Genomic DNA, 15763 nt, shown 5'->3' on the forward strand with positions numbered 1-15763 from the left:
TATGAATCAGCCTTCGAGTTAGGCACTTTGTATATTTTATCTTAATTCATTTTCACAAGAGCTTTGTTGATGATAGATAGTTATTATACTCCTTTAACATATTCTTAGCAAATTAGTAATGTGAATAAGATCACAAGAGGAATGCTTACCTGACATAAGAGAATATTGCTTTTAAGCACTACTTTTCAAACTTTAGTAATTTATAGACCTCTTTTAACTTAAAAAAATAACTGCACTCTCTCAGTGTTGACATATATTATTATTATTTTCTTAAATACAAAAAACAAAGTTAGGTATAAATCTTTATGCTTTTATTTGTCATTTAGCTATAAAACAAATGTGAAAGTTAAGCACAAAAAAAACCTGCAAAACTAATGAAATGCAAATTAACAACAATTTAATGCAATAGACGAAGTTTTGCTGAAACTAAATTGCTGCTTACTATGTGGGTAAGGGGCTGCCAGCCACCCTAGATTTTGCAGTTTTCATTACCATTGGCTCTCTTCTTACGCCACATTTCTTTCTAGGGTATTGAAAATTCAAGATTGGTAAAATACACAGTGGTTGCACCGTGATGTCATTTTGGTCTTTACTTGGTAGAACTGTATCATCTATATATTAAGTGAGCCTCTTTCTTTCCTCATTACTTCTTACAGTTAAAGTAGTGTGCTTGGTGCCAGCTCAAATTAGAAACAGAAAGGTATTTGTAGTCCTGGAAATTATATTGCTGTGCTTAGTTAATATGGCCATTGCAACGATCCTGCCTGTGTTTACGTTAGTTTATTTTAGATGTAAACTTTACTTTCAGTTTAATATTCAGCTCTTTGGGAGAACTCATAAACCCTTGAAAACACATCCCAGATTCCAGTGTGAGAAGTATTCTTTGACTGCATTTTAAGTTATGTATTTACAACTGTTATGAAAATAATTCCAACTTATTGATTAGAACAGGTCCAAATACCTGCACTAGGAAAGACTAGTTTATTATGGTATTTCCTCAAAAGCAATATTTCTTCAAAGTATTGTGTAATTCAGACTTTCATTAATTTAGAAGTACTTTTTCCCTTTAAAAGTCTAAATTATAAATGTTTTACAGTATGTATTGTTCACTCTTTTCTATAGCTGGGAAAGGTAAAATTTCATTTAATTGGAAAAATAATACCTCCTGCCAAACATAAAGTAACACAAGACAATAAAGCCTCCAAAAATGAGTGCGGAGTGGTAGCAAATGACATTGCTCACTCTGATTATGTGGCTATAAACATTCAAGAGGGATTTTTTTCTTAGAATCATTAACTATTTTCTTATTTCTCCTTCCTTCCCAATTTCCTTTTTCCCGCCTTCTCTTATTTGAATCTTGCTCTGCCCTTATTTTGTCTCTTTTTTATTCCCTGTCTTCTCATATCTCAATCAGCTGTGACTCCCTAATTTAGCCTGCAGTCCAGCTTTCTTCACTTGGCAGTTGGCTGTGAGGTTGAGGGCAATGGAGAGGAGGAAAAGAGAAAGGTGACTGATAGCAACATCTCACCAACTCACTCTCAACCAGCCACTTCAGTGGCCCTCCAAATCAGAGCGGTTCCTGACTTGGAGAGCTGGATGAAAGATCATGCTTAATTTGTCTCGTAATATTACTTCCTCAACACTCTGAAGCACAAAAAACAGAACTTTGAGACAGCCTACTAGCTAAGTTTATACCTGTTTGTTTCCTTCTGGCTTATTCTGCAGTGAGCACCTGGACTGACCATCTTAAAGCTGAGGAGGGGAAGGTGTGGGTGTGCCTACTTCTTACACTTCTTCATTCATGGTGGAATTCCACTATGGTGGACAGTGCTGCTGCTGCTGTGTGGACTCTCTTTCAGATACTGCCATGTTTATGTTTAAAGCAGCCTCCAGATGCCATGAAGCTATACCATTTATGCATGCATACATGCTTGCATGCATTTATCCTGGCTCTGCCATTTACTAGCTATGTGACCTTGGGCAAATCTCAGTTTCTTCATCAGTAAAGTAGGGCAAATAATAGTATGTCTATTATAGAGTTTTGTGAGAATTATGAGGTGTTTGTTTTGTTTTGTTTTTTGAGATAGAGTCTCGCTCTGTTGCCTAGGCTGGAGTGCAGTGGCACAATCTCAGCTCACTGCAGCCTCCCACCTCCCAGGTTCAAGTGATTCTCCTGCCTCAGCTTCCTGAGTAGCTGGGACTATAGGAGCGCACCACCATGGCTGGCTAATTTTTGTATTTTTAGTATGGACAGAGTTTCACCATGTTGGCCAGGCTGGTCTCAAACTCCTGACCTCAGGTGATCTGCCTGCCTTGGCCTCCCAAAGTGTAGTGTTGGGGTTACAGGTATGAGCCACCACACCTGGCTGAATTATGAGTTTTTATGGGTAAAGGACCTGGTACTTAGTAGTAAATGCTAACTAGAATTATTCTTACTCAGCAAGCATTTATTTAGTATCTAATGTATTCCAAACAATTCAAGAGATATAGAGATGAGAAGCACTTAGCCCTGCCTTCTGGGGACTTACATAATTACAAAACAATGTGGTATAATCGAGTTAGGCAAAACTTCATCACAGAGGTAAAATTTAAACTGCATCTTGAAGGATAAATAGGGTTTCACCAAATGGAACAGCGTTAGAGGAAATACATTCCAAGCAGAAGAAAAAGCTTATGAATAAAATAAAACTATAAAGTACTATGGAGTCTTGGCTGTTATTAGATAATATTTTAACCTCTTCTCTGATGTTTACCTTCTTAAGTAGGGGTCTAAAGTGGATTCAGGGAACATTTTGGAACTTCTAATCTTAAAACTAGATATTACCAAGTTTATAATAATTATTAGTAGTAGTTAACTGAATCATGAAAGAGTTTGAATTTAAAAATGAGTTGAAACTGAGAGGTGCTGCTTTGCAGCGGTGCATTTGTTGTTACATGATTCTTATTCTGAGATGACTACCATGTGACAGGCGCAGTGAATTGTTAGAAAAACTGTTGTGGTTAGAACAATTGGAACTGAATGGGCTTCTGGAGATTTCGTTAAGTTTCCAAAATTAAGCAGATTTTACTTTGGTTTCTTTTTTAGATAGGAGAACCTCATGTTCTTGTGATAGCAAGGAACAATAATTTTTTTTTTTCGGTCAGATCTCAAGAAAGTCTCTTTTACTCATGGAATTTCCATTTGTGTACCAAATTTAAGCTGTGTTTTATCTTCTGCAAAACTTCTTCCTGCAGCTTTGCTTTCACTTCCTCTCCCCACCCTTTTAGTCATATACTGAAGGGTTTGGCAGCTGGTTGAGGTGTCAGGTCAGCATTTTTCACTGTGGAAGAAGGAAAGGTTGGGAACAGTGACGTGAGTATGGTTGTCACATTTTCCTTTCCTTTTTTTTAAGTGACCCACATGTTCTATAACAAAAGCCTAGTGAGAACCTTGACTTGTAAATTGTCCCCTACCATCCCGGAGATGGACTAATGTGTGGGATGACATACAGGCATTAGATCCTCACTGAGAGTGTCCTTAAAAGCCCACATACAGCAGTGAGGATTCTTGACTCTGCCTCCATGGCAATGTGACAGATTTTATGGAGAGAGATGATGGCCTTCAGTAGTCACAGAATTGGAGAAGGAGCTTAGCAGTTCATTCTCCGTCCTTCTTTATTATTAACAGATTCTCCTTGGGTGCCTTTAGGAAATGCTGTATGTATGGTGTTTAATCTCCCACCTACATACTTGCCTTTTCTTCACTAACGGAAATTGAATCCAGCTTGAGGAGCTCCAGCTCTTTCTGCTGGCCAGTTTATTTCAAGACTGAAATCCATTGTGGATTTGTTTGTTGTTTTTTGTATTTTTGTGGGGGTTTTTTTGTTTGTTTGTTTTGGTATCAAATCTGCCTGAAACTGCTGGACTAGAAGCAAACTAATTATTGTCATTGTATGGCAGTACAGAGAATAAAAAACAGTAATAGGTTCTTAAAAAGCTGTCATGACTTGAAGTGAAATAGGCCACTCTTGAATAGCTTCATCTATAGCCTGAAGAGCTTTGGTCCTGAAAACTGTCAAATATGAAATAGGATTTTAGATCATGGAATCCTGGCTATCTCCTAGGGGCAGCTTCAGCCATTAAACTCTCCCATAGACTATTTCATCTAGAAGATTTGCTTTGAGATTATGAGGAATGTGGAGGTAAATGAGCTTTTCTTATCAAACATTCCATTTGGGTGCTCTGTATCAGACCTGTTCTGGCAAATAAATAGAAGACACCAGGATAGACTGTTTTATTTCCTTGTGTAAGTGCCTCAGGAGACACATTTCTTATTTCTCAAGCATAACTTTGGAGACTGGAGTTTCCCGTTTGGGGAGTGTTGGTGTTGAGCAGGGAAAGCTGCTAGTTATTGATTGCCATTGAAGTCATTTCACAAAGGCTGTAAAACCCAAGGATTGCTCTTTGGACAGACCTGCATCTGGTACAGCTTCCCCCTCTATGAAACTGTTGTAGGTTAAAATAGTTTTGACAGTGTCTTTAAGTGCACCTCTTTGTCTCCAAACACAGTTAGTGTTTAAAATGAAGCCCTCGTAGTTAAGGTTTTGTGGCTTAGACAGCAGCTCCATCTGGTGCTTGCTAAAGGTGTTTGCTTGGTTCATGTCTCAGTTTTATACCAGATGAATACAGATGGACACAAACTTGTAAACGAATGTCATATGAAAGATGGGTTTCTAGTGCACACAACACTAACATAATCAAATGGTCTTCCTGGTGAGTCTCATTTGGCTATTCTGTTGATAAGTGATAGCTGCTAATCAACTTAGCCATCTTTTGACTGAATTAACTCACTTTTGCTCAAAGTGGGGAATTATTTTTACTATTACCTGCTAGTCTTTGAAAAAGCAAATACATTGTAGAACTTACAAAGAGAAAACTTAATCCCACTCTTATTAGAGGTCTGTTTAACTTAGTTAACAAGATATTATGCCAAGATGCCTTTTTCTTTTTTGTATTCAGTGCTGCACAGTGCTAAGTATACAGGGAATTTTTTAATTTAAATTCTTGGTGACTGACAGGAACTGCCCCAAACTGTTAATAGAAGTTATTTCTGAATAATAGGTTTACATATGGTTTCTGTTTTCTTTATGCTTTTCTGAGTTTCCACAGTGATATATACAACAAAAGAAAAAAATATCTACCAAAAAAGGTAAAAACAAAACATATTGTAGATAGTCGTAGCCTTGAGTCCCAGTTCTGGGTCTTTTTTATTTACTGTGCATCCTTAGGAAACTCACTTTCTCTTCTAGGCTTCAATTCCTTTTTCCATAAAACACAATTGAATTAGCAACCTGCACAGTTTTAACATTCTAAGTATTGTGATTCTTCCCTCTTTCCTGTTTTTTCAGCCTCTCATCCTGGCCTGTATCTTTCCCCAATATTACCATTCAGCATTATCTAGGTCCTCCCATCTTAAAATAAGAAAATCCTTTCTAGACCTCCATCCTCCTAGCTCCTTCTTGCTTCTCCTTCCTGCCTACTCTTCTCCAAAAGTTATCTACGATTGCTCTGTTACCTCATTCTTCAACTTACTGCAGTCTGGTTTCCATCCCCACCTGAACCAAATAGTTCATGCTAAGGTCACTGATGAGCTCACATTGCCAAGTCCAGTGGGCATGTATGTAAGTCCTCATTTTCTGTTACCTCTCAGCAGCATTTGAAATAGTTATTGTCTTTCTCCTTCACGACATTTCCTCATCTGGCTTCTGTGTCATCACACCTTGGCTGTTAGTTTTCAGTTAGGGGAGAGGAATTAGCCCCTTCTCCCTGGTTCACCCACCAAGGCCACCTCCTTAGCTCACTATTTTCTTTTCAGCCTAAATATCTCTATACTAGTAATTCCTAAGCAGATGAGAACCACAGAATTCTCATCCATGTTTCAGACTTCTAAATTCATATACTCTCTTGTATGCAGGGTGACAAAATATGGACTCATAATCTTCCCTTCAAAAGTTGCACCTCCTCCAATGTTGTCATCTCAGTAAATGGCTCCACAAGTCATTTGAATACATAAACCCAAAACCTCAATACCTTTTACTCTTCAGAATCCAGTCATTCCTGCGTGTTTCTCTGCCTTCCCTGACACCACATCCTAGTCTAGATCCTCATCAGATCTTAGTTTGCCTATGTCAGTCCTTTAAGCCTCCTGTCCTGTTCTTCCCAAGTCCATTTTCTACATAGCAGCAGAGCTGTCTTTTTAAAGTCAGGTTTATTGAGGGTAAATTTACATGTAGTAAAATTCACCTTTTTTAAGTGTGTGGTTCTATGAGTTGTTTGTTTGTTTTTTGAGGCAGACTCTCAGACTGCGGTGCAGTGGCCCAATGCAACCTTGGCGCATTGCAACCTCCGCCACCCAGGTTCAAGCAATTCTCATACCTCAGCCTCCTGAGTAGCTAAGATTACAGGCGTACACCACCATGCGTGGCTAATTTTTGTATTTTTGGTAGAGACAGGATTTCACCATGTTGGCCAGGCTAGTCTCAAACTCCTGGCCTCAAGTGATTCACCCACCTCGGCCTCCCACAGTGCTGGGATTACAGGCATGAGCCACCGCGCCAGGCGGGTTCTGTGAGTTTTGACAAATGTATGCAGTTGTGTAACCACTGCCACCTAACATTTAGATTGTTTCCAGCTTTTGGCTGTAAACCTTTGTGTATTTGTTTTAGTGTAAACAAAAGTTTTTATTTATCTTGGGTAAATCTAGGAGTGGGATTGCTGGGCTCCAAGGTAAGTTTATGATTAACTCTATAAGAAACCGCAAAACTGTTTTTCAGAATACTTGAACCATTTACATTCCCACCAGCAATATATGAGAGTTTCAATTGCTTCACATCCTCGCTAGCATCAGATGTTTTTGTTTTAATTTTATTTTAACCATTCTAATAAACGTGTAGTGGTAGCACATTGTAGTTTTAATTTGCATTTCCATATGGCTAATTATGTTTACTAAAATATTGTAAATTTTATTTACTACAATATTTTTGAATGTAATCCATGTAATCCATCTTTGGATGGATTTGGCCGGGCACAGTGTCTCATGCCTATAATCACAACACTTTGGGGAGGCCAAGGCAGGTGGGTCCCTTGAGCCCAGGAGTTTGAGACCACCCTGGACAACATAGAGAAACCCCATCTATACAAAAACATAGAAAAATTAGCCAGGCATAGTGGCATGCGCCCATAGTCCCAGCTACTCCAGAGGCTGAGGTGAGAGGCCTGATTGAGCCAGGGAGGTTGAGGCTGCAGTGAGCTGTGATCATACCACTGCACACCAGACCGGGTGACAGAGCGAGATCCTATCTCAAAAAAAAAAAAAAATCAAAAATCGTATATATTTGGTTAAGTGTCTGCTCAGATCTTTTACCCGTTTTTTATTGGGTTTTTCTTTTCATTGAGTTTTGAAAGTTCTTTATATATTCCAGATACAAAGTCCTTTGTCAGATATGAATGTTTCACAGAATTTCTCCTACTCTGGGGCTTGTCTTCATTCTCTTATCATTATTTTTTTTTCTGCAAATTTTTTTGATAAAATGCAAAATATAATTAGGTACAATATTTTATAACAGAGGTTTGCTAGTGAGAAGAATAAAATTCCATTTTGGGGAAGATAACATTTTGCTGGATGGGGATTCAAAGTTAGTACTTCCTCTCATCAAAATTGATTACAAATGTTCATCTATTAATGCATATCTGTAATGAAATTTTAGGTATTTCATAATTTTATGTATTATCTTTGAAAAATGTCATTTCACACAGCTGATAGATGCACCAGTGAAAATCCTGCAATTTGTAGAGTGCCACAAAGCAGCAAAAGTGAAGCATACAGTCTATGTGTCACACATGTCATAGCTACTTATCTCTCCATTGTAGCACAGAAGCAGCCATAGGCAAATGAGTATGTAAACAAATGAGTGTGACCGGCGTTCCAATGGAGCTTTATTTGTGGGTACTGTATTTAGAATTTCATATAATTTTCAATTGTTGCAAAACATTATTCTCCATTTGATTTGTTTCCAACCATTTAAAAACATAAAAAGCATCCTTAACCTCGGGATATGAAAACAGGAATGAGCTACATTTGGCCTCTGGGCTATAATTTGCTTACCTTTCCCCCTTCTTCCTCCCTTCATCTATCAGTGTTTTGTAGTTTTGCTCATATAGATTCTAGATTTTACACATATTTTGTTGGACTTACATACCTAAGAATATCATGGGTTTTAGTCAGAGCTGTCTTTTTAAAATGCAAATTGGATTATGTTGTTTCCCCTATTCAAACCCTTCAGTGGCTTCCCACTGCTCTTAGGATAAACTCTGTAATCTTTAAAAGCCTAAAAGGCCTTGCATGATCTGGCCCCTGCTTTTCTTTTCAGCATTTTTTTTTTTTTTTTTTTTTTTTTTTTTTGAGACAAGGTCTTACTCTGTCACCCAGGCTGGAGTACTGTGGCACAATCTGCCCACTGCAACCTCTACCTCCCAGCCTCAAACAATCCTCCAGCCTCAGCTTCCTGAGTATCGGGGACTATAGGCGTGTGCTACCACACCCAGCTAATTTTTATATTTTTTTTAGAGATGGGGTTTTATCATGTTAGCCAGGCTGGTCTTGAACTCCTAGGGTCAAGTGATCTTCCCACCTTGGCCTGCCTCCCCACATGCTGGGATTACAGGCGTGAGCCACCGCACCCAGCCCTGAGGCCTCATTTTCAATGCATTGAGATTGAGGAGTCTGTGAAATGTCTAAAATGTACAAGGGTAGGTGGAAGAAGAGGAACCTATAGTGGCCTGGGAAGTGTTAGAGAAAATGGTGGATAACAGAAGGAGTGGTATCAAAGGCATTTCTGGGAGGGATGTAATGATTCATTTCACAGAATCATTACAACAGAGACATCAAGCTGAAGATTACGTATGGTTTGATAAAAGTACATAAAATTATGGTTAAAAAGCTCACTTTCCAATATGCTGATCAACTAAAGGAAAATTTTGAAGTACCCAAATTAGTTTAGCTCTCAATCTTTTAATTTAAGGAAAAGTTTAGGAGTGGGGTCAGTTTTTTCAAGTCACTAATAATGGTAAGTCTCATAGTGCCTTTTTCATTCAGACTTTTTTCTTCTTTCTCCCCCTCCACAGATTGATCATTCTTAGAAGAGCTGCTGTAACACATAGGGGAAGTGAAAACTAACAGATGAAAGTTTTGTCATGCACTGAAAGAAAACATTGTCTGTGAAGTTCTGTTTTTAAAAATGTCTGCTTGTAACACCTTTACTGAACACGTCTGGAAACCTGGTGAATGCAAGAATTGCTTTAAACCTAAAAGTTTGCACCAGCTCCCCCCAGACCCTGAGAAGGCACCCATCACCCATGGCAATGTGAAAACTAATGCCAATCACAGTAATAACCACCGCATCAGGAACACCGGAAATTTCCGGCCTCCTGTGGCTAAAAAACCCACTATAGCTGTGAAGCCCACTATGATAGTGGCAGATGGGCAAAGTATATGTGGTGAGTTTGGCATCCAAGAACACTGTGAGAACAAACCTGTTATCATAGAGTGGAACCGAAACAGAGCTGCCTTGAGTCAGAAACCACTTAACAATAATAATGAAGATGACGAAGGAATTAGCCATGTTCCTAAGCCTTACGGCAATAATGATACTGCGAAGAAGATGTCAAATAACAATAATGGACTAACTGAAGTGTTAAAGGAGATAGCAGGCTTAGATACTGCCCCTCAGATAAGAGGAAATGAAACAAACTCCAGAGAAACATTCTTGGGAAGAATAAATGATTGCTATAAACGATCATTGGAAAGAAAGCTTCCACCAAGTTGCATGATAGGTGGGATAAAGGATACTCAGGGCAAGCGTGTTATTCTGAGTGGGAGCACGGAAGTGATTAGTAATGAAGGGGGCCGGTTCTGTTACCCAGAGTTTTCCAGTGGCGAGGAGAGTGAAGAGGATGCACTTTTCAGTAACATGGAGGAGGAGCACGAGAGTTGGGATGAGAGTGATGAAGAGCTGTTGGCCATGGAGATTCGCATGAGAGGGCAACCTCGCTTTGCCAACTTCAGAGCAAACACTTTGTCTCCTGTTCGATTCTTTGTGGACAAAAAATGGAATACCATCCCCCTGCGCAACAAGTCTCTGCAGAGAATCTGTGCTGTGGACTATGATGACAGCTATGATGAAATCCTAAATGGTTATGAGGAAAATTCGGTGGTCTCTTATGGACAAGGAAGCATTCAGAGCATGGTGTCATCTGACTCCACATCACCAGATTCTTCTTTAACAGAAGAATCACGTTCTGAGACAGCCAGTAGTTTATCCCAGAAGATTTGTAATGGGGGAATATCTCCTGGTAACCCAGGAGATTCTAAGGACATGAAGGAAATTGAGCCCAATTATGAAAGTCCCTCTAGTAATAATCAGGATAAAGATTCATCACAAGCTTCCAAAAGCTCAATAAAAGTTCCAGAGACCCACAAAGCAGTCCTTGCTCTCCGATTAGAAGAGAAGGATGGCAAGATTGCTGTACAAACTGAGAAGGAAGAAAGTAAAGCCTCTACAGATGTTGCTGGGCAAGCAGTAACCATAAACCTTGTCCCCACAGAAGAGCAAGCAAAACCCTACCGAGTTGTGAATCTGGAACAGCCATTGTGCAAGCCATATACTGTCGTGGATGTGTCAGCAGCCATGGCCAGTGAGCACCTCGAGGGCCCTGTTAACAGCCCCAAGACAAAAAGCTCATCTACTCCAAACTCTCCAGTTACGTCATCTTCATTGACACCAGGACAAATAAGTGCCCATTTCCAAAAATCCAGTGCAATTCGATACCAGGAAGTATGGACTTCTAGCACCAGTCCACGACAAAAGATACCTAAAGTGGAACTAATTACTAGTGGAACTGGACCAAATGTTCCTCCAAGGAAAAACTGTCACAAATCAGCACCTACATCACCCACAGCTACAAACGTTTCCTCTAAAACCATCCCTGTTAAGTCACCTAATTTGTCTGAAATAAAATTCAATAGTTATAACAATGCTGGTATGCCACCTTTTCCAATTATCATTCATGATGAGCCAAGTTATGCTCGGAGTTCCAAAAATGCTATCAAAGTTCCCATTGTTATCAATCCAAATGCATATGACAATCTAGCTATCTACAAAAGTTTTCTGGGAACAAGTGGAGAACTCTCAGTGAAGGAAAAAACCACAAGTGTAATAAGCCATACTTATGAAGAAATAGAAACTGAAAGCAAAGTGCCTGATAACACCACTAGCAAAACCACTGACTGTCTTCAAACTAAAGGGTTTTCAAACAGCACAGAGCGTAAAAGGGGCTCAGTGGCTCAGAAGGTTCAAGAGTTTAACAACTGTCTCAACAGAGGTCAGTCTTCGCCACAGAGAAGCTATAGTTCCAGTCACAGCTCCCCAGCAAAGATCCAGAGAACCACTCAAGAGCCTGCGGCCAAAACAGAAGGCACTCAGGAGTCTCAGATGGTGGGCAGCAGCAGCACCAGAGAGAAAGCAAGCACAGTGCTTTCGCAGATCGTGGCTTCAATCCAACCCCCACAGTCTCCTCCAGAAACACCTCAATCTGGCCCTAAAGCTTGCAGTGTGGAAGAGCTTTATGCCATTCCTCCAGATGCTGATGTTGCTAAGAGTACACCTAAGAGTACGCCAGTCCGGCCGAAATCTCTCTTTACATCTCAGCCTAGTGGTGAGGCTGAAGCACCTCAGACCACAGACAGTCTTACCACCAAAGTACAGAAAGACCCATCCATAAAGCCAGTCACCCCTTCTCCCTCCAAATTAGTGACTAGCCCCCAGAGTGAGCCACCACCTCCCTTTCCCCCACCACGCTCTACTTCCTCTCCTTACCATGCAAGTAACCTTTTGCAGAGGCATTTCACCAACTGGACCAAGCCAACCAGCCCTACCAGGTCAACAGAAGCTGAATCAGTTTTGCACTCTGAAGGCAGCAGGCGGGCAGCTGATGCAAAGCCCAAGCGCTGGATATCATTTAAAAGCTTCTTCCGCCGTCGGAAAACAGATGAGGAGGATGACAAAGAGAAAGAGCGAGAGAAAGGGAAACTGGTGGGCCTGGATGGCACCGTCATTCACATGCTGCCTCCTCCTCCAGTTCAGCGCCATCACTGGTTCACAGAGGCAAAAGGAGAGTCCAGTGAGAAACCAGCCATTGTCTTCATGTACAGGTGTGACCCTGCTCAAGGCCAGCTCAGTGTGGATCAGAGCAAGGCTGGGGCAGACCAGGCAGCAGTCATGGAGAAGGGTAGAGCAGAGAATGCATTACTACAGGACTCAGAGAAGAAGAAGAGGGGTCATTCTTCTCCATCACAGATTCCTAAAAAGATTCTCAGGTATGTAAAATAGACTGGCAGAATATGGGAATTTTTTAACACATTCTCAGGTGCTAAGTTTTTTATATCTTTTAAGATTGCATAAGAGCCATTTCTGTTTGTAAGTAGCACTCTGTGGCCATCATCTATCTTTATAACTGCATTCCAAGATTAGAATAGTATTAAAGTGAGCTTATTGTACTGAACAAGGTTTATAGTCCTGGATCTTTGGCTTAAGTAGCCTACTGCATTCTGGTGAATGCAGAGGAACTTTAACATAGAAAAGCAAATCCGTAACACCTTAATAGCGATAAAATGTTGTTTTGAAATGTGATGGTAGTGTGAGGAAGAAACAGGATCAAATGAATAAATGGTAATACTATTCTTTCCCTCACTGTAAATGAAATAAAACTCTTCCAGCAATTCTTTTTGTTTTTTATGAAGGTGTTATCTCTATATGCATTACTTATTTTAAGGGAATGTTTGTTTTTTTATTGCTGTCTCTTTCTGTCCTTCCAAATGTTGTGGAAAAAAATGGAGGGTGGTAAGCAAGCAATTTATAGTTATTTAGCATGTGGGTGAAATAGGAGAAGTTGAGTATTGAGACTGAGACCCAGTACTATAATCCTTGGTTCAGCTAGACAGATTGCATACCCAAATCAGTTCTCTAGGCATTCATTTTCTTTAACACCTTAGTAGCTATTTATTGATCACCTGTTCTGTGTAAGGTATATATTAATATTTATCTCAAATCCTTATAAATTTGCTATATTCTTCAGATAAGGAAACTGAAAACCTTGGAAGTTAACAATTGAACAGAGTCACAAAGCTAGTACTTGTCAGAGCTGGAATTCAAACCTCAATCTGTCTCATTCTAAAGCATGTATCCTCCTTATAATGTTGCATTCTTAACAAACACAAGATCGGTCAAAATTGTTATATTCTCACTTGTAATCATTCACATAAACACATATGTTTTTGGAAGCCTAAGTTTTTCTTTCTTATTTATATTGTAAACAAAATGAATTAACTGCCAATAAAAACAAGGAACTTTTATCCCAAGTTGGTGACAAATAGGATGATTTCCCTATACTTCCTGTCCTTTTTATTCTTAAACAAGGATATGCCCTGAGTACTCCATTCATCTGATTCTGAGTCCTTCTCCCTCCTGACTTAAAGTAAACCTCTACCTGGCCTGGCCTTCTTTCCGACAAAACATCGCAAATTCTGATGGATGGGGCAGATTTACCCGTTTTTCTTTAGAAAAGTATAATAAAAAATGAAGTGAACACTTAATGCTTTTACTTTTCCTAGCAAAATGCTAGGAAGTTTTATATACATTCTTTACTAAAATGAGCTTTTCACATACCTCCAAATTGTTGTCAAAATGCTAACAAGTCCCTGTTTTCCTTCAATCCTTGTAGTAACAAAGCAACTAGGATGATAGTCCTAGAAAAAGTAGTCTTGTCATTGGTAGTTGAATGTTATATTCCAAGGTAAGGTATTCAATGACAGAATGTACTCCAGTAGTAATAAAATACATGTATTTCAAGGTCAGGTGTGGTGGCTCACACCTGTAATCCCAGCACTTTGAGAGGCCAAGGCGGGCGATCACCTGAGATCAGGAGCTGGAGACCAGCCTTGCCAACATGGTGAAACCCATGTCTACTAAAAATACAAAATTAGCTGGGTGTGGTGGCAGGCGCCTGTAATCCTAGCTACTTGGGAGGCTGAGGCAAGAGAATCACTTGAACCGGGAGGTGAAGGTTGCAGTGAGCTAAGATCACACCATTGCACTCCAGCCTGGGCGAAAAGAGTGAAACTCCATCTCAAAAAAAAAAGCACCATGTATTTCAGGTGACTGTTTTATTTAGAAAAGGGGCAGTTTAAACAGCAAATGGTTGGAGTTATATAGGAGGGAATGGTAGTCAGTTCTTACATGGCGTCATTCCTGATTAATTATCACTGTAGGTATTTATCCACATCTTAGAAGGCACAGTCAAGAAATGATCTGGCTTCTTTCTGTGGAATGAGACTCTCTCCTTTGGCTGCATGCCATGGTATACAGTTTTGAGGGCAGCCCAGGCCCTGAGCTTGGCAGACCCCTTACTATACAGCTTTTATTTCACAATTAGGTGATACAAACACCAGTCAGGTCTTCCAAAATTTATCCATTTTTTCTAGTTAACATCCATGAATCCAAATAACACAGTTCATTTGCCCATTGGTTCTTAAATTTAACCATGTTCCACAATCATCTAGAGGGCTGTTAAGACACAGATTGCCGAGCCCCACCCCTAGAGTTTTTGATTCAGTGGGTCTGGGGTGGGTCCTGATAATTTGCACATCTAGTAAGTTCCTGGGTGATGCTGATGCTGCTGGCCCTTGGGTCACACTTCGAACTGCTGGTCTCACCACCATTCTAAAGATACATGCTATAGTCTGAGTAAAGCAGTGATTGAGATATTAAGCTTTTCTTTAAGGCACATTGGAATTTTCACATTTCATAATGTCCCAGACTAAGTAGAAAAAGAGGTATTCGACAGCTTTTTTTTACTTTTTGAAAAGTTTAAAACATGAATATTCATATTGAAAAATATATACCATTTGCTTTTTCAATATTGCCTCATTTACTTGAATACACCATTGGTATTTACTTGGAGCAACTTTGATAAGGAAAACATTACCATCAAATGTCAACATTTGTGTTTCAGGCTTGATGGCAGTGTGATCATTAAATTACCATCCCACGGCTGGGAGCACACTGCTGAAAGAAATGAAAATACAGTTTTTCCATAAGTAAATGAATATTTCAAGTGTAAACTGTATCTAAGGAATGAAGAATGAAAAATGAAAAAATACTGTACTAAAGGCCAGACCTCAGGCTCTGAAAGATGAGGAACTTTATAGACCCTTTCATTATGGGATTAGATTGTTACTACGTCCATTTATTTAACTGTTTAGGAAATATAAATTGAGTGCCTTAACTGTTCCGTGTTTTTGCCATGAGGCCCTGGAACAAATAGGGGGAAACATTATCCTGAAATAATGGGCTTGGTTTGGACTTCAACTGTCTGTCTGATCCTTCAGTGTATAAGGCTATAAAGATATCTATCACATAGAAGTAAGTTAAACATTTTATTAGAAAACATATAAAAAGCTTATCCCAGGGTCTGGCACACATTGAGTGCTTAAAAATGTTAGTAGGCCCTCTACCCTCAATGGATAAATGCTAAAACAACATGCAGAGTGATTAAATCAGTTTAGTGCAGACTTCTCAGGAATAAAATCCAAAGCAGATCTTTAAAGACAAATAGGATTTTGCCAGCTGGTTGGGAAAGACATTGTAGGCCAAAGGAACAATATATGCAA

The 15763-nt window shown here is 39.5% G+C and overlaps 1 protein-coding gene across 34 annotated transcripts in view; it reads left to right on the plus strand.

Annotated features, from left to right (window-relative positions):
- The window catches only part of LOC105491024 (pseudopodium enriched atypical kinase 1), a 305249-nt gene that overhangs the window by 229644 nt on the left and 59842 nt on the right, over positions 1-15763 (plus strand). For all 34 annotated transcript variants that reach the window (XR_011626306.1, XR_011626305.1, XM_011757117.2 and 31 more), the window contains one exon: positions 9163-12412. Coding sequence is in view for 32 of the 34 variants with exons in the window: in XM_011757117.2 (XP_011755419.2) it covers positions 9276-12412 (3137 nt within the window). In the remaining 2 variants the exon portion in view is untranslated. The remainder of the gene's footprint in view (positions 1-9162; positions 12413-15763) is intronic.

The sequence above is a fragment of the Macaca nemestrina genome, chromosome 7, assembly GCF_043159975.1.
Source record: "Macaca nemestrina isolate mMacNem1 chromosome 7, mMacNem.hap1, whole genome shotgun sequence".
In the NCBI taxonomy this organism is placed as follows: Eukaryota; Metazoa; Chordata; class Mammalia; order Primates; family Cercopithecidae; genus Macaca; species Macaca nemestrina.